Source organism: Spodoptera frugiperda, chromosome 12 (genome assembly GCF_023101765.2).
Source record: "Spodoptera frugiperda isolate SF20-4 chromosome 12, AGI-APGP_CSIRO_Sfru_2.0, whole genome shotgun sequence".
In the NCBI taxonomy this organism is placed as follows: domain Eukaryota; kingdom Metazoa; phylum Arthropoda; class Insecta; order Lepidoptera; family Noctuidae; genus Spodoptera; species Spodoptera frugiperda.
The window spans coordinates 9,883,828-9,901,563 of NC_064223.1; the positions used below are offsets into that span (position 1 = coordinate 9,883,828).

The 17,736-nt window shown below is 38.0% G+C and overlaps 3 protein-coding genes across 21 annotated transcripts; 2 read left to right on the forward strand and 1 right to left on the reverse strand.

The window, feature by feature from the left end:
• Positions 1-332: 332 nt before the first annotated feature.
• Positions 333-5,020, forward strand: LOC118262228 (uncharacterized). 17 transcript variants are annotated; one of them, XM_050697670.1, is made up of 6 exons: positions 333-476; positions 2,669-3,029; positions 3,120-3,188; positions 3,219-3,813; positions 4,046-4,362; positions 4,405-5,020. In XM_050697670.1, the coding sequence occupies exons 1-6, from the start codon at positions 426-428 to the stop codon at positions 4,743-4,745; spliced, it is 1,734 nt and encodes a 577-aa protein (XP_050553627.1). In that variant the 5' UTR covers positions 333-425; the 3' UTR covers positions 4,746-5,020. The 17 variants fall into 17 exon arrangements, with proteins under 17 accessions (XP_050553627.1, XP_050553628.1, XP_050553629.1 ...); XM_050697671.1 differs by having other exon boundaries at positions 4,082-4,362; XM_050697672.1 differs by having other exon boundaries at positions 4,118-4,362.
• Positions 5,021-6,177: 1,157 nt separating this feature from the next.
• On the forward strand, positions 6,178-15,720 carry LOC118262471 (uncharacterized). 3 transcript variants are annotated; one of them, XM_035573845.2, is made up of 12 exons: positions 6,178-6,809; positions 6,910-7,120; positions 7,339-7,462; positions 7,876-8,726; positions 8,968-9,317; positions 9,415-9,528; positions 9,628-10,249; positions 10,838-10,865; positions 10,943-11,020; positions 11,334-11,470; positions 11,545-11,587; positions 11,679-15,720. In XM_035573845.2, exons 1-12 carry the CDS (start codon positions 6,741-6,743, stop codon positions 15,598-15,600), a joined length of 6,549 nt encoding a protein of 2,182 aa, XP_035429738.2. In that variant the 5' UTR covers positions 6,178-6,740; the 3' UTR covers positions 15,601-15,720. The 3 variants fall into 3 exon arrangements, with proteins under 3 accessions (XP_035429738.2, XP_035429740.2, XP_035429739.2); XM_035573847.2 differs by having other exon boundaries at positions 7,876-8,441; XM_035573846.2 differs by lacking the exon at positions 10,943-11,020.
• On the reverse strand, positions 15,709-17,201 carry LOC118262472 (HIG1 domain family member 1C). Its single transcript, XM_035573848.2, has 3 exons — positions 17,013-17,201; positions 16,639-16,739; positions 15,709-16,489 (listed from the first exon to the last, which is right to left on the reverse strand). Exons 2-3 carry the CDS (start codon positions 16,730-16,732, stop codon positions 16,296-16,298), a joined length of 288 nt encoding a protein of 95 aa, XP_035429741.1. The 5' UTR covers positions 16,733-16,739; positions 17,013-17,201; the 3' UTR covers positions 15,709-16,295.
• Between the last annotated feature and the right edge of the window lie 535 nt (positions 17,202-17,736).

Genomic DNA, 17,736 nt, shown 5'->3' on the forward strand with positions numbered 1-17,736 from the left:
ACCTTTTTTGATGATGGGGGAAACCTTCAAAAGGCGCCTAGCTTTTTGGGGAGAAAGACTAGGGAGTGTGGGATTTTTACCTCACTAAAACCACCCCGGTGGCCACCTTCAGCACCTATAAGACCTGCTCACTGAACTAGACCTGCTCCGAAGCCCCTATGGTGCAACGCCTATTACGGCACATCCCTAGGGACAAACTAAAACATAATAGTGTATTATGTGAAAATTAGCGTGAACAAATTTTCATTAGGTTAATTAAATATGGTCATATCAAAATACGTGCCTAGTTGTAAATTATATTATTATGATTTTTAACTTTATAGCCTATTAATAAGTGTTACCTTGCATTAATTATAATTAAAATCATTTATGTGGCAATCAATTCTACGTATAAAAGGCTATTGACATCGTCTACAGTATCAATCATGTTCTACATTCGGTTCGCGTGTCTGCTTCTAAGTGTTTGCCTGAGCGGGGTAAGTTTACTGAGATTTTACCCTTACTTCACTTGTAGTCATTAAGTAAATAGTTTTAACTGGAAAGTTTTCTGGTAGGTACTGGTTTTCTGGTTCTACCAAAATTCAAAAACTCCCTTCCTGTTTTTGATTTGGAGAGAGGAAACGCCCGGCTGTCATCACTGTGAACGCCCGGAGGACACGGTGCAACATACCGTAGCGGTCTGTCCTGCTTAGGCTGACAACCGCCGTGCCGTCAGGAATGTTGTTGGTGACGGCGACCTTTTGCCTACCGCGCTAATTTTTATCCTATTGATCAAAACCTAACTTACCGCTACCCAAAACAAAATAATCATTCAAATCGGACCATCGTTTCTCGAGATTAGCGCGTTTAAACAAAAAAAAAATCTTCAGCTTTATAAAAAAAAACCGCCTCTGTTTGGCTCCTATTGTTGTTCCCTCGTTCTAAGGAAATTGATAACTATTTTAGTAGAAATTGTGGAATTTCATTGAAAGTAAACTTATAAGTTCAACTTCATTAATTTACTACCAAGGTAGTAAATAATAGTAGGTTCCATTGGTTGTCAAATCTTTGGCATTATACAATGTGATAGGGGTGGGACTTCTAACCCGTTAAGGCTGAGTACTACATCTAATTTTATCGACAAAAAAATTTATATGGGGGGTTGAACCCCTAATTGAAAATATTGAAAAATAGTGATTTTTTCGGTAAAAATAATTCACAAATGATTTTTTTTCTCACCAAAACATTATCAAACATATGAAAAAAGTAATGAATTGGTTAGCCAAGGTTATTAGCTACCGTTTGTCGTTTTTTATTTGTTTCTACGACGCATACAACCTTTGATATCAAAAAAAGTAAAAAAAATATTAAAATAGCCATAACTTTTAGGGGGAGGGGATTCGACCCCTTCGACCCCTGACTTTTGTCGATAAAATTAGATGTAGTACTCAGCCTTAACGGGTTAGAAGTCTCAACCCTATCACATTGTATAGAATATAATCAGGCGTTCCTTTGCGGAAAACCATTCTATAATATAATAACTTTTCTTAGTTTTTATTCCGTTTGTAGATGTATTTTCAGCATTGTTTTTGTGTTGCACCTCTATTGCAATTGCATTGGTATGTTGCGATGACGCTGCACACCGCATGCTGAGAATACAAGCATATCTACAAGCGGAATACTAAAAAATATTGTAAGTCTTTAGCATTAGTTCAGATATGTTGAAGTTGTATACCTCATAATAGGAAAGCTTAGAAAATGTAGATGTTTTAAAAAAAAGTGCACGACAAGTATCACAGTAAATCGTAGCGGTAAGTACCCTCTTTGAGAAGTGGCTAGAGAGGCGCCACGGCGTCCTCACCTACCGCCTGACACAGGTGCTCACCGGACATGGGAGTTTCGGTAGTTCCTGTTCCTGATTGGGCGGGAGGAAACGCCCGGGTGTCATCACTGCGAGGACCGTCCGGAGAACGCGGTGGAACATACGGTGGCGGTGTGCCCTGCATGCGCTGAGCATCGCCAAGTCCTCAGAGATAAGGTCGGCGAGGCCATGCAGGCAGTCATGCTAGCCAAGGAGGTGGCGGGGCGCGTGAGGGAACGAACCTCCTCACGCCCCAGCCGTCGCGAGAGACACTCCGGGCGTCGGGGATCGCATGACGATCTCCGGCCACCGTAAGTGCGGTTCTGCGGACGGCGAGTACGGGTAGCTCGCCGCCCGACCAGAACCAGAACCGTGCGTGCGGCGCGTTGCGTTCCGCGCGCGCCTCAAAGAGCCATCAGACCACCACAGATGCGGACTACCTAGCGGGTTTATCGGGGTTCCGGCTCGAAAAGCAGGAGAAGGAACGGGGTGGTTTTTAGTCAGTAAGAGTCTTAGGAGCAGTCATTGGATGATTTCCCCCCTCAAAAAAAAGGCATCATAAAGGATGTAAGTAGGGGACTTACATACTTTAGCCGTTTGAGGTTCTTAGCAGTCGCAGCGGCAGCCCATGCTGAACTTGGAAGATGGGATAATGTAAGAGTATCAACATAAATAGCGTCACATACTAGAGAGATACCCATCTTCCAAGGGAATAATGTCCTCGTCAGTTTCCTTGCCATAGTTAAAAAAGCCCCTATACTATCTACCCTAAACCAAAAAACTGAAACAAATCGACTTGTACAAACAAAACTATTATTTATTTCACAGGCACAATGGGTGCACCCAGCCAGCGCATCACACAAATCGAAGCCAGCAGAAAACCGGTACGAATCTTGCAGCGTGGCACTCGAAGACCTGGACAACTTACAGAGACTTCTTAAAGCGCATGATGTCGACGACAGCAAACAATTATACGTTACTTCAAATGGTCATGGCCTCAGCGACGAAATTATTATAAAGCTAATTAATGCTTTCATATACACGGCTACACAGAACTGTGGTCCCGCTCGCGCTCCCAGTCGTAGAGACGAGTCGCACGGAGGTGATAATGGCACTTTGGATAGCTTGGAAAGAAGAATGGGTGGAGGTGGTGCAGGTGGAGGTGTTGGTGTTGGTGGTGGAGTAGGTGGTGGTGGTGGAGTAGGTGTTGGTGGTGGTGTAGGTGTTGGTGGTGGTGTAGGTATTGGTGGTGGTGTAGGTGGGGGTGGTGGTGTAGGAGTTGGTGGTGGTGTAGGTGGAGGTGTTGGTGTAGGTGGGGGTGGTGGTGTAGGTGGAGGTGGTGGTGTAGGTGGGGGTGTAGGTGTTGGTGGTGGTGTAGGTGGGGGTGTAGGTGTTGGTGGTGGTGTAGGTGGGGGTGGTGGTGTAGGTGGAGGTGTTGGTGGTGGTGTAGGTGTTGGTGTTGGTGGTGGAGTAGGTGGTGGTGGTGGATATGGTATGGCTGGTGGTGTTGGATATAGTAACAACGGTGGTGGTGGTGGTGGTGGATATGGTGTGGGTGTTGGTGTTGGATATGGTAATGGTGGTGGACATGGTAATGGTGGTGGACATGGTAATGGTGGTGGGTATGGTAATGGTGGTGGACATGGTAGTGGTGGAGGATATGGTAATGGTGGTGGATATGGTAATGGTGGTGGATATGGTAATGGTGGAGGATATGGTAATGGTGGTGGGTATGGTAATGGTGGAGGATATGGTAATGGTGGTGGACATGGTAATGGTGGAGGATATGGTAATGGTGGAGGATATGGTAATGGTGGAGGATATGGTAATGGTGGTGGACATGGTAATGGTGGAGGATATGGTAATGGTGGAGGATATGGTAATGGTGGTGGGTATGGTAATGGTGGAGGATATGGTAATGGTGGTGGACATGGTAATGGTGGAGGATATGGTAATGGTGGTGGACATGGTAGGTGGAGGATATGGCAATGGTGGTGGACATGGTAATGGTGGAGGATATGGTAATGGTGGAGGATATGGCAATGGTGGTGGATATGGTAATGGTGGAGGATATGGTAATGGTGGAGGATATGGTAATGGTGGTGGATATGGTAATGGTGGAGGATATGGTAATGGTGGTGGACATGGTAATGGTGGTGGACATGGTAATGGTGGAGGATATGGTAATGGTGGTGGACATGGTAGTGGTGAAGGATATGGTAATGGTGGTGGACATGGTAGTGGTGAAGGATATGGTAATGGTGGTGGACATGGTAGTGGTGAAGGATATGGTAATGGTGGTGGACATGGTAGTGGTGAAGGATATGGTAATGGTGGTGGACATGGTAGTGGTGGAGGATATGGTAATGGTGGTGGACATGGTAATGGTGGAGGATATGGTAATGGTGGTGGACATGGTAGTGGTGGAGGATATGGTAATGGTGAAGGATATATAAGTATGGGCGGTGGAGGTGGAGTAGGTGGAGGTGTAGGTGGAGGTGGTGGTGTAGGTGGGGGTGTTGGTGGTGGTGTAGGTGGTGGTGTAGGTGTTGGTGGTGGTGTAGGTGGTGGTGTAGGTGTTGGTGGTGGTGTAGGTGGGGGTGTTGGTGGTGGTGTAGGTGTTGGTGGTGGTGTAGGTGGGGGTGGTGGTGTAGGTGGAGGTGGTGGTGTAGGTGGAGGTGTTGGTGGTGGTGTAGGTGGGGGTGTAGGTGGAGGTGTTGGTGTAGGTGGGGGTGTTGGTGGTGGTGTAGGTGTTGGTGTTGGTGGAGGAGTAGGTGGAGGTGGTGGGGGAGTTCCTTATGCCTTAAGAAGCGTTGCTACATCTGGAGAACTCGACGACCTAGAACTTGGTGGCGTTGGGTTAGATGGGGGGATTGGAGAAGGTTTTGCTATTACTTCGGAGTAGGTGGGTTAGCTGAGGTCCGTGGCAGTGCGTAGAGTCGAGCTCTATCAGGTTGCAGCTGGAAGTATACTGCCACGAACCTGTAAATTCTAATTAAAAAAAATGATTTTGTAGAAATATAGAATTCAATGTAAAACATGTCTTATTTAATTGGTTAAATATACTTAGTCGACAATAAATGAATTGAATTAAATGAAAATATGTAGATAGTAGTTATGTACTTTTGTTTTGTTATTGTGAAAAAAATTATTAATAAAATATTTGTTTGGAAATTAAAACATAGTCTTATTATACCTACATTAAACATCAATTAATTGAGGAGTGCCTCTACATTGTGCCTGGAACAGCCTATGATCAAATATATAGTTTTTAAATTGATAAATGTAGCATATAGATTAATGTACCCTGTAGTTTCCTTCTACTTGTACTTTCCTTATGTCAACAGCAAAGAAGTGGAACTCTTTACTACTTTTGTTCAGATAATATTACGTGTTTATATTTTCATATTGGTGCCAAATTGAGAATAAATAAGATACAAGAAACCAGTCACTCTTTAGAAATTGTTGGAAATTAAAATTTAAAATTATACCTATTCCATACAATATATTGTCTAGACGGAGTGTCAGGACTTCAGGAGTGGAGTGTCTGTTCACTGTAATGCACTTTCCCGTCAATTAATACCAATCGTATCCTTTGATTATAATAAAAAATCGTGTCGCCTAGGCGTTCATCGCATTCGCGTCATGTACACTACGAAATAAATACGTGAACAAAAAATTACTATGTAAAAATGGTAACAAGCTCCCTATATAAATACATAGGTAATCAAAGCGTGCCCCATAAAATAATGCTGCAATTATAAAAGACGTTTAAAAAGCAGTAAACAGGTCACTAAACTTGTTTTTCGAAAGGTAATTAAAAATTATAATTTTGATTTATGTTTTTGAACCAACCAATTGCCGCCAAATTGTATCTGTGTTGCCAATTTATTTTTAAAATGTTCTTATAAGCCAATATAGCCTACATATTTGTTTTGTTGAATTTATAAAGCTGAAGAGTGTTTGTTTGAACGCGATGATCTCTGTTCTCCCTCCATCTCATCACATACGAAAACTCAATTTCATGAATACCTATAATGCAAGATAATGTAACTATAGGCCTGTAGTATTTACAATTTACATTACCATTATTAACTTTTAAAACCTAAATCTAAAATCTCCTCCTACGTGTAAAACAGTTTCCGAAAACCACATCAAAATAAGTACAGTCAATCGGGAGAGGTTAACGCGGACAAACAAATACATTTCTTTACAGTCGGTTCAAAACTATAAAATCTAGACATTACACATGCATGGCTAACTAGATGTAGACTGGCTGGGGTACCTATGTATGGAAGGGAGGCCATTTAGATTTTAAATCAAATCTGTAAGTTTAGTTCAATATTGTTTATTGTTAAGATGCAAAATCGACGTTATCTACAGCTTTCAATTTTGTTTATATTCTTATTTTTCGTACACTTGCTTGTAAGGATGTGAATTGGTAAATAAAGAAGTACCTACATAGATAATACCTCAACGGGTGAAGTAAACATAAATCTTTTGTAGATATATGAAGTTTATCTACTTAACTGTTATAGAAATACATTTCTTTCGGTTTTTAACAGACTTAAAATTAATTAAAGGCTGTATTGTTTAAACACAGCTGTACTATGTGGCCTATAAATAAATAACTCTGTAAATGTGCTTTGAGTTATAAAAGAATGAAATCATTCACTCACTTGACTTTATAATCTACGTATCTTTATATTCATTCGGTCAATTCTATCTGTCAAAGAATGTCATAAAATACGTTAATGTCACATTGTTGTTTGATTTTGAAAGTTGAAATAAACTTTGTAAAATTAATTCCATCTTGGTAATGGTTTTGGTTATACAAACTGTTTAATTACGAATTAGGATTTTGTAAGTGTAAATAAAAACTTATTACCGAAATGTCAAGATGACTTCTGAAATTGAGGCTATAAAAACAAATGAATTTCTACGACGACGAAAGCTGAGACTTCAACAGGTTTGAATTTTGAGAAGTTGTTTTTTTGAAATATATTAAGAGAGATAAATATAAAAATTAGTCAAGTACCGTAACAGTGAAAATGCGAGTAATGTTTTAGGTCCGTGAGCAGTCGAAAGACATTGCTAAGAAAATAAGACAGCGCGCCAAGGTTGAAAAGATACGGCAAGTTAGTGATCTAGACGCGAAGAAACAGAAGGAATATTTTGAATGTCAAGATAAGCTCGTGAAGCAATTGCAGGTGTTGTATACTAGAGGGATAGAAAATGTAGGAGCGGGCCATCAAAGTGCATCTGAAATAACAAAGCAAGGTAGTAATTTTCTATAAAGAAACAACCTCATAAACATTGTTTTAATATGTCTGTATCTATGTACCTACATAATATACAACAAGCAATAATAATTATGGATACCCTATTAATAAAAAAATGTTATGAATTGTATCTATCTACTTCTACTCTTAAATAATAGAATATCCTTGTAGTTTTTATAATTGTTTTTATCATCAACACTATGTCTTTGTTGTTAGATGAGGTAACTAAGACTGATGTGTCCAAGTTGCGTGGTAAGGAGGCTGCAGCAATATTAAGACGGAACAAACAAGAAAAACTAGATCAGCAAAAGAAACTACTTGATAGAAAATTACAAGCGAGGTAAGTTATAAAAGAAATGACATTTACATTTTTACTATTTATCCCTTGATATATAAATACATCATTGTACACTTGGGAGTAGACAAAATGGAGACTGGTATTTTTTGTAATTTAAAGAAACCCTCTATTACTTTCAAATATATATTTGTTTTACAACTAAATACTCTGATTTTAAAGGTTTAACATTGCCTTTCATACAACATATGTTACCATACCAATTAATGAAAAACTTGTATGTTTAAATATTTATCAAGAAATGAAAAAGCAAAAAGCACTAAAATTGCTCATGTTTCAAACATAATGTTTATGTTTACACTTTTACCTAAAACATCACTTTAGGCAATAGAATTAGTATTAAACTCTCTGTATTTACTCACACTATATTATTACTTCTACTTTTTCTTCTTTTACAGGGAAGTTGCTAATGAAATAAGCCGTGATAAGTCATCTTTGGTAGCTAATAAGCTGCTATCAAAATCTTCAAAAGTCAAAGATTGTAATGACTTGGCTTCGAAGTTTGGGGATTCCTCAGTGGTTGTAAGCTCCAAGTATGACAATAAGGTTACAGGGAAGGCTGAGAATGAAATTGAACCTGTGAAAACAAGTGATATGGCCACACAGTGGGACATGGAGGCTATACCGCAGGAATGGGAGCCTGCCGTGCCGGAACTGTCAATCCCCACAGACAAAGATTCTCCCAATGATTTGGACGACATTGGGAACAAAACTGAGAAAAACAAAAGACTAGATTTGTTTGCCGTCAGTGAAGAGATGCCATCAAGTTTGCGAGGCAATACTTTACTTGATACAAGGGAACGAGAGCCCGGTAGACCTTCATTGACAATTGTTTCAGAATACTTGCAGAACAGGAAAATGCGCTTACGTGAAACAGAATCAACTAACATTAACAAGAAGTCTTCGGATGATATGCAAAGCTTGAGACAGACAATCTTACGCACCAGAACTTCTAAGCCTGAAGGTAGACCTTTTAATGCATGTCAAGTTGTTGATGAACAGGTTGTGCCAGTGCCTGCTTGGCGAGCAGAAAGGCGGTGCCAACTCTGTTCTCACAAGGTTCATTACCCTACACAAGCACCAAGCAGTGTAATACATAAACAAAACAGGCAGTTTAAATCTGTCACTAATTCCCGAATTAACCAGATTCTTACTTCCATAAATCCAATGCAGCAGGCTGATATGATGCCGAGTCCTGTGTTGCGAGGTACAAGCCCGTTTAGGAGGAGTAAAACTGGTCCCGGAATTTGTAAGCAATTAAAAGAATAATAACCAATAGTCGCTTTGTGATTCATTGGTATTGGGTCCATATTCATAACATCTACATACTTCTTACATGATTCATTATTTAACATATTGTAATTCACACATGTTTGTATTGATATATTCAAGTTGTGTTGTCCATTATATCATGCTTAATGTAATATTTTGAAAATCATAATAGAAAATAAAACGTAATTGCTCTAATATGGTAAATTTAACACTTCCAGGTTCCAATAAAGGAGCTTGTTCTAGCGACAAAGTGAAGACATCGCAAGAAGCTTGTGGGCTGCAGAGGAAGAGCTCCGTCATGATGTACAACCACTCCACCAGAGACACGCGGGACTTGCCTTATGGTGAAGACAAATTTGTGGTGAGAGACTTGCAGGCTGCAGAAGATGCATACTCGCAAGCCATGAAGGAGGTCTCAGCCATCGGCTCTAAAAGCAAAGAGCAAACTAAAAAGCAACAGGATATGAGGAATAAGGTTGCAGTAACTAAACAAAACGTCGAAAAAGAATATAAAGACACCATGAACTTTTTAAATTCCTTGCCAAAAGATAAGCAGAGTAAAACTATTGTAAGTCATTTTTGTTTTGTTGTGGTATCTAATCGTCGTACTATATTAAAGATTTTTATATTTTTTTTTTTTTATCTTATATTCTTTCTTGTTTTAGAAAAATGCATACATGGATGAACATAGGCAACAAATGCAGTATGAAAATCGCCAGCAAAAGATGCAACAGGAATACAAAAAAATACAGAAAGAATGTAAGAAACATCATTGTCAGGTAAATATCACGAATCAAATGAAATGTATAAAACCTGCGACTTGCATTGGTTACATTAATTTCTTATCATATTATTAAATTATACACAATTCATTTCAGAAAAACAGAAATCTATCAAAATCTCCCTTAGGACGGGACTTGGATGTTAATTTCGTTAATAGAGACTTTCAATACTCTTGGATGCCTGTCCCCGAGAGTGATGGCAACCTCGCCGTCCACGCAATACCTAACACAGTGAAACCGGTCAAACATGGAAACAGCGTGAAGTTCAGCACAATGGACAGCTACCACGAGTATAGATCTAGACACAAGCACACACCCCCTACTAAAGACACCAACCAGGACAACGCACCCAAGACATCAGTAATTATAGATAGGGACGACTCAGACTACACAGACAGCTCATCCATTACCTCAGACACGAGCTCTGTAGAAAATCTAAGAATTGGTCGCAAAAAGAAACGTAAAAACGCGAAAGAGATTAACAAGGACCTATCAGATGCTGAGAGGATCATAATATACAAAGTACTTGATTCAAAATCTGAAAAGAAGACAAAAAGGCAGACGAAGCTTTTGAATGAAATTGCTAAATCTCTGTCTTATATTGGCAAGACGCAGAAGACCGTCTGTGATGATGATAGTCAGCAATATAAGAAGCTGGTCACAGAGGGGTCGAGCAAGAGTATTGAAAATGGCATTTCATTTGAACAACTTAATGAAGGTATTATATTTTGTAATTTTATAAGCTTATTTCTTAGTAACTGGCGGACCTCGCGAACTTAGTTTCGCGAAAATTTTTGGCGTATATTTATTAACTTTTTACATAAAACCTTTTCCTAATACAGTAGAACTCCAATTATCCGAATTAATGGGGACCGGGACCCATTCGGATAATCAAATTATTCGGATAATCGGATTTTTTAAAAAAATTGCCATTGAAGAGAATAAATGCTACGTTTTGATATTGCACTATTTTTTTATTGAATTAAATTGCGGGGGAAGTCAGTGAAGGCACAACGGCAAGTTAAGACAACTCAAGTCAAGACTTGACGCGCAAACACTGGCTTCGCGGGGGAGACAACAACATTTAGCTGTTCTCGAGATTTACGCTTAGCAACACATTATGCAATTATTTTTTACATTATAGATTGACCTGATAAACATTGTATTATTATATTTTCCTAAGAATTAAATTAATATTTTATTTGCAATATACATAACACTTAGTCATAGTGTGTACTTAGCAGTATATTACATTTATTTTTACAGAGTTTAATTGGTTTATTATAAGAAATTTTATTATTTTCAGGTGTCTACAAAATGGTAGAGGAGCAAGGGTGAGAGCTTTTATTTTTTTATATTATTGATCCTTTTTCTCTGTATCCTATTATTACCTTTCCCTATCCTTCGACAGGGCATCCTACAACATGATGAGTTGTTTCACTACTAACGTAGAAATGTGGCACACGAACACGCCACAAAAGCCTTGGTGGTAAATCTATAGAATACTAGCTTCTGCCAGCGGCTTCGCCCGCGTTGCCGGAATAAAAAGTAGCCTATGTGTTATTCTAGATTATGTTCTCTCTCTCTCTCTCTAGTACTAAGTAGCTTAGTGACAGAACAAACCCTATTTATTATGTTAGTAGGAAGCTATGATTGTATTTAATTCATTTTCTGTAAATGTAATTTGTTATATTAGTTTATTCTTTAGTGATTTTGAGATCGTTGAAAGATATAAATAGTTGTAGCGTGTTATAAGTGTATGCTTAGGACTATCTTTTTAAATGAGTAATTCATTTCGACAGGGATAATGTAGCCTCAATGTACTTCCACGATCGACAAGAATGCGACAAGGCTCCTGAAACGCAATCAAACACGGAAAACATAAATATTGAACCGTGCGCTTGTAAGAGCACTAGTAAAACGCCACAAACTGATAAAGGTGTGTATTATTTGTCCATAAAGTATTGTGATTGTCTTATAACATATAATGACAATGCATTGTATAATTTCCAGACACTTCGCATTGTGAAAGCGGCGATTCTCAACCACCGAAACCGTAAGTTATATTTTTTCTACCGAACAAAAATGGCTTTTGTATTATTGAAATATTTAGGGAAGGTAAATAAAAATGATTTTATAACTTTCAGGACAAGTAACGAGGTTCAAGATCCACCTCCCGGTGCCTCAAAGAAACAGCCGAACAAACCGTCCACAATATCAACGTGTTCGTACAATACTGCCATGAACGACAGAGCAAGTACATCCGAAGGTGGGTACATTAAACTAATAGACGAAGCTGGGCAGGACGCCGGCAAGTTCTTCATAGGACCTTCAACGTTTATTAATAACAATGCTTACGAAGTAGTCATACAACTTCGAAAGAAAGATGGAACCATTGAAGAGAAGAAATTAGATAGAGACACACTTTTTTTAAACAAACCGGCTGAAAGCGAAACTGATAATAGAACCGAGGTACAGAATATTTGTACTACATCAAACATTATCGCAAAAGATCCAGAGCCGGCTTCTAGTGAAGTCATACACGACGACCTGGATTATAGAAGTGCAGGCGATCAACATTCCACCGCAGTACTCCTTCAACCTACTGTTTCAAACAAATCTACCTCGTCTGAAAAGTCTCGTGCGCCAACTGAAAATATTGAATCATTCCACCATGAGACTAATACCGAGGCAGATGAAGAAATATTTCTTGTACATTCTGGTACAAACAAAAACATGTGTGACAAAGGTGTTCACACACAAACATCTGATGACACAAAACAAGATGGAATGTCCAGGCCCGCAACAAGCACGTACACACAAACAAGCTTAAGTTCGCCCATCCATAGACCTGTGTTCTATCACATGAGCTCCTCGACATCCACTGCCTATATGAGTCCCCCAGAATTTATCCTACCAAAGTTTCTTAAACCAGACTGCATAATGGCAGAAGATGAACCACGTCATACCGTTGAATTGACTGCGAAAGAATATTGCGAAGAATATACTGACTGTTCATGCAAGAAATGCATGCAAGCCAGGGACGTAATACTACGCAAAATTCCTGTACAAAAGCCCACCCTTGACATTAAGACGAAATATGTGAACAAAAATATGATGACACCTCCTAATTCAACAATTACGGTTTCTGAAATAAGGCGTGATGATGTTGAAAGTCTGAAACAGAAGAATATACCTTGCAAAAGTTCAACAACTGACAGACCAAAATGTTCACATAAAACTCGAAGACATGTTGAACCTGTCAAGAAACACTGTCACAAAAATAAAAGAAAATCTTCTGTTGAAAGTATTCACTCGATCACGACTCGCACCTCGACTGTACGCACCGGCGTCAACCCGACTTCAATAAGTAGACATAAACCTACAAATGGCAGTAAGGACAAAAAATCTGATAAATCCAACTTGAATCCAATAATTAGAGACTACGTGAATAAATTACTAGCGCTCAATAGAGACGGGTTGAAAGCTGTGGAAGTCGCGGATCAGGAATGCAGCTCTGTAGGTACTCCTGGGAGCTCCATAATTAATGTTCCTTATAATATAGATAAAAAGAAAGACTCATTACTGAAAACAATTTCATTGGAACAAATAAAATCGTTATTAAAGAGGCAAATCGTCCAGGAGGAATTAACCAAAAATTTTAATTTTATGCAAAATTCGCTCGTGTATTCATTAGCCAACAACAAGAATAGTACGAAAAGCTCGTCACGGCCACTCCGGAGGAAGCCTTTACACAAAGTTAAATCTTTGAATATTTCAAGAAACTTGGCAAAGCGTAAATCCATGGAAGAAAGAAAATCGAGTAAACCTGTTTTGCAGTCGTCCACTGATGGCAACTTAAAAAGCCGAGTGGGTTTTCATTCACCTAAAAAAGTACGAAGTAAAAGCTCTCCCACACCGAGACAAGTGAATAATCCGGAGCCAATATCTAAATGTAATACAAATGATTCTGAATCTACCGCTAAAAATTCAACTGGAACTGAAAAGTCCGATGATAATTGTAAAAAAAAATCCTTGAATAACAAATGTGTGCGGCCGCGTGGTAAAAAGTTGCCTTCTAATAGAGCAACTTTAACTGATTCGACAATAGAATCTGTATCCGAATCAACCGTAGACTATCAACGTTATCCAAACTCTGCAGACATTCCTGTGAGCATGTCTACTCAGACCACTAACATGGAATTAAACACTGATAGTAACTTAATGAAATTGGCAGAAGACAAATTACACAATATGGAGAAAATCGCCGACTTGACTGAGAAATGTACAAAAAGATTATCGGATCTTGCTAAAGTTCTACAAGAGGTGCGGAAAAACAAGTCATTGGTGTACAGCCAAATCTCATCGGCTGAATCGACCGACTCGCAAGCTGACCATAAATCAGAGAAGTCCCCAGTCAGCCCTACTGCTTTTGATTCCAACGATATTGCAAAAGAAATAGTAACCCAATTACCTGATCCTGTAGAGGAAAAAGAAAATGTCACAGGAAATGATATACCACAACCAGAATATATAGAAGTCTTGGCCGATATACCTAAACCGGCTAAAGCTCAAGAATCGAAACCTCTTACACAATTAATCGAACCATTCGATTCGGCGTTACAGATGCCTACTAATACGACAGAACTGTTGGTTAAGAACAGACCCAAGCCTCCCCCGGCTTTATCTCGCCTCAGTTTTAAACATGGACAAGACTATGTCATCCCACATGAACTATCAACTGTTATTGAAGTAGATTCTCCTATGAGTGTGAAACACAAAAATCATTCTGCTCGCAATAATGATAAAGAAACGTCTAACAATAATTCAAACAGGTCGTCAGCAGGGGAAAATATTCCTGTAGAGGATCACAGGAAAAATAGATCTAAAAAAGGATCCATCATGAATCCCGACCTGCTTCAAACAAATTCTCAGTTATCAAACAAGTATAAATTGTCGTCTACAGAGTCTTCCGATGAATCAAAATTTCAAATGATTGATCTTAAACAATTTAATGAGATAATGTTGGAGCCCTTTATAAGTATTCAAGAATATGCAAAGCAATATAACATGGAACCACCAGATGAGGGATCTAATCTAGAGGAAATACAAAGAGAAGACCCTATTAATGACGACATAAGTTCGTTGCATTCCGATGGTAGCTTACCTGATGTCATTGCAGAGTTACTCAAACGAAATATCATTGCTGAACCGTTTAAGTTTGACACAGCTTCAAATGTTAACTCGACTACCATTTCCTCAGAATCTACTTTATCCATGTTAGCTTTATCTAAAGTACGCCGAGGCAGAAAGAAGCCCAGTGCTATTTCCCAAAATAAAGAAAATATCGGCGAAACATCTGATACACTAAGTATTTCTTCAAATCCTGATCTAGAAAATGCTTTTAAGAAACTTGGTATGGGCTGGGCATCATCCACTTTGAAGAAGACAAAGGAACGATTAGCTTTATCATCCTCATCTAACACTTCAAGCTCTAGTTTATCTCAATTTAAAATGAAAAGTTTCAATCAGGACATACCGGTTCTTGTAACAGATTCGGTTTCATCTGTAGTGAATGTGTCCAAGGGAGTACAGAATATGAGTGCAATTGATTACTCCAAAAATGCTGAACAACAAACCACATTATCAAACTCCATGACTGTAAAAGAATTTTTGAGGAATGAATTGGCGAAGAAAATTACTTTTACAAATAAATCAAATGCGAATACTACGGACGAATTTGTTTCGTTGTTTGAGACTAAAATGCCTGAGGAAATGAAAGAAAACTCTCGAGTAAATCGCGACGAGCGCTCTATGGAGAGCGCACCTAGCGGCGCTAATAGAGCGCGGACATCGACTCCGGTGCAGTTGTTCAAATCAATGACTTACCACTCTAGCTCCAGCTCTAATGTGTCCAATGGTTTATTCAGTAATGTTGATGATTTGTCCTCAGTCAAAATGACGTCAAATTCCATGAAAAATCATTCCACATCCGATAAGGATGATTTGACCATTCCTAACTTCAGTCTGAGACTGAAAAAGAGTTCAGACTGTAGTAAAAGTGATTAAAAAATTTTGTTTGTAATATATTTATTTATCGAAAAATAGAATGAAAATGTATTTATAATGTAATGATGCTATTTGGATTATGTATATTATTTTAATAAATCAGATAAGTCAATTTTAAAATATCTTTTATTTTACATTAGAAGCATGGTAGGTAATATACCATAACATTTTCTGTTGTTTACACAATAACATTTTCAAAAATATTTTACAGATCTTTTCCCTATCAGATTATAGAATAACAAGTAGAGATTCAATTTAATACCTTTGGTATGTTATTGGACAATATCTTAAACTGTTTGTACACAATTATTGTTACAATAAATTAACTTATTATAAGTACATATTGCTATCCTGAGCTAGTAACAATTCTGAACATTTTTGGATCACTGACAGCAATGTTTTTTGTCAGAGATCCAAGAAATTACAAATTTAGTTGAATGATGTTATCCTATGTAATAACTTAACCAATAAATAACATTATTACATTCAATTAATACCTGCTAAATGATCACAGAAAAGAATTAATTCCTAAACTATACTAATTAGGGAAACCGATGCAAATTAAGTTAATATAATACCTAATTGGGTCAATCAAAACAGATAATAAATGAGAATCTTGAATTAGCACATGCTGTAAATTCTATATAGAAAGATTATGGTGTTGAAGTTTCCCTATAAATTGAACTAAATTGAAGTTATTCTTTTTTCTTATCATCCTTTAGTAAATGTTCTTTTACTAGTGTGTACGCCAGTCCTATTGTCAGTGCTGATACAACAGTGCCCTGAGCTGCCACTCGGAGCTGCATTAGGAACACACTGGTGCTCATCTTGCCCCTAGTCTTGTACTTGTATGCTCCAAAACCACACACTCCCAGCAACCCAATGATACCTGAAAGTCAAAATAATGTTTGTCAATATTATTATGTTGTGTTTAACTGCAATTAATGATTTTCATTTATTATTGTTATTTTATGTTAACTCATAGAGTGAAGTTTATATTTTTTATAATAAACTAGTTTTAGTTTTTTAAGTTCTTACCTATGATCATAAATGGGGAGTCCTTAGACTTTCTTGCAAGCCTGTCTGCTTGAGATTCATCTCTGTAGTCAAATATTTGCCGTGGATTCGACATTGTGCATCTGTAATAAATAACAATTAAATTGTAGCTAACAAGACATTGAGAGCCCGCCAGAGGGTTGTTACAGGGCGAGGGTTAGAGTAATTTTATGAGAACTATAAAATACTGCATTTTTTTAGTATTTATGTGATTTAAAATGCTAAAAACAGATAGAATTAAGGGTCACAACTGTGATGAAGGTAACGCATTAATTTTATTGTTATTCACTCGCAAATTATATAACAAACATTTTTTTAAATACAATATTGCATCACTAAAACACATGGACACTTACACAGTGTGTGACAGCTACTGATACAACTATTGAGCAACGTTTCGTTTTTTCGTTCTTTTGGTCGTTTCAAATGTTTCTATCTCCACTGGTTTTTATGAATGGACAAGGATAAAATATCAATGTCAGTGACGTAGAAGCCTGAAAAATTTCCGACTTCTCGGGCAGGTAACCGACAAATCGACTGAAGGTCACTGCTGTCAAACTACTGAAAACTGCATCATTACGTCACTTGACATTGACATTAGCACAATGAAGGCACAAGTTTAGAAACTACCTAACTACTAATGTATATGTTCGGAAATAATTTTTATTCATTGTAAACTTGGTTGTGTTTCTGTATACCAAATGCTAAAGATGGAGTTATGTATTGCACATAGGTACCTGCTTACATTACTAAACTCATAATCTGAATTTATTTAATCACATGAATGAAATGGAAAATGGGCACGTGACCTATCTAAAAATATTCATAGTACGGTGTCACAATTTTATTTATAAAACCACGTGTAATGAGTACATTCTGTGGCCTCTTCACAAGGTGATGGCAAATCATGTGGTCATTTACGTTGCACGTGGTATCCGTACCTATTTAAGAATTTTGCATAGACAGGGTCATGCATGCGCATTTGCTAAGTATTTCTGGCAATTTTTTGAATGCCGTGTTGCATCTTTGCATTTATTTTCATACCCAATGTAGGTACACTCTGATAGTAATTAAAGTAAT

Coding starts and splice junctions, on each gene's coding strand:
- LOC118262471 (XM_035573845.2), top strand. CDS start 6,741: ATGACTTCTGAAATTGAGGCTATAAAAACAAATGAATTTCTACGACGA. Junction 9,318..9,414: donor ATAAGCAGAGTAAAACTATT/GTAAGTCATTTT, acceptor TTCTTGTTTTAG/AAAAATGCATACATGGATGA. Junction 10,866..10,942: donor AAAATGGTAGAGGAGCAAGG/GTGAGAGCTTTT, acceptor ATCCTTCGACAG/GGCATCCTACAACATGATGA.
- LOC118262472 (XM_035573848.2), bottom strand. CDS start 16,732: ATGTCGAATCCACGGCAAATATTTGACTACAGAGATGAATCTCAAGCA. Junction 16,490..16,638: donor CTCCCCATTTATGATCATAG/GTAAGAACTTAA, acceptor TTTGACTTTCAG/GTATCATTGGGTTGCTGGGA.
- LOC118262228 (XM_050697658.1), top strand. CDS start 426: ATGTTCTACATTCGGTTCGCGTGTCTGCTTCTAAGTGTTTGCCTGAGC. Junction 477..2,668: donor TAAGTGTTTGCCTGAGCGGG/GTAAGTTTACTG, acceptor TTTATTTCACAG/GCACAATGGGTGCACCCAGC. Junction 4,363..4,404: donor TGGTGTAGGTGGGGGTGTTG/GTGGTGGTGTAG, acceptor GTGGTGGTGTAG/GTGGTGGTGTAGGTGTTGGT.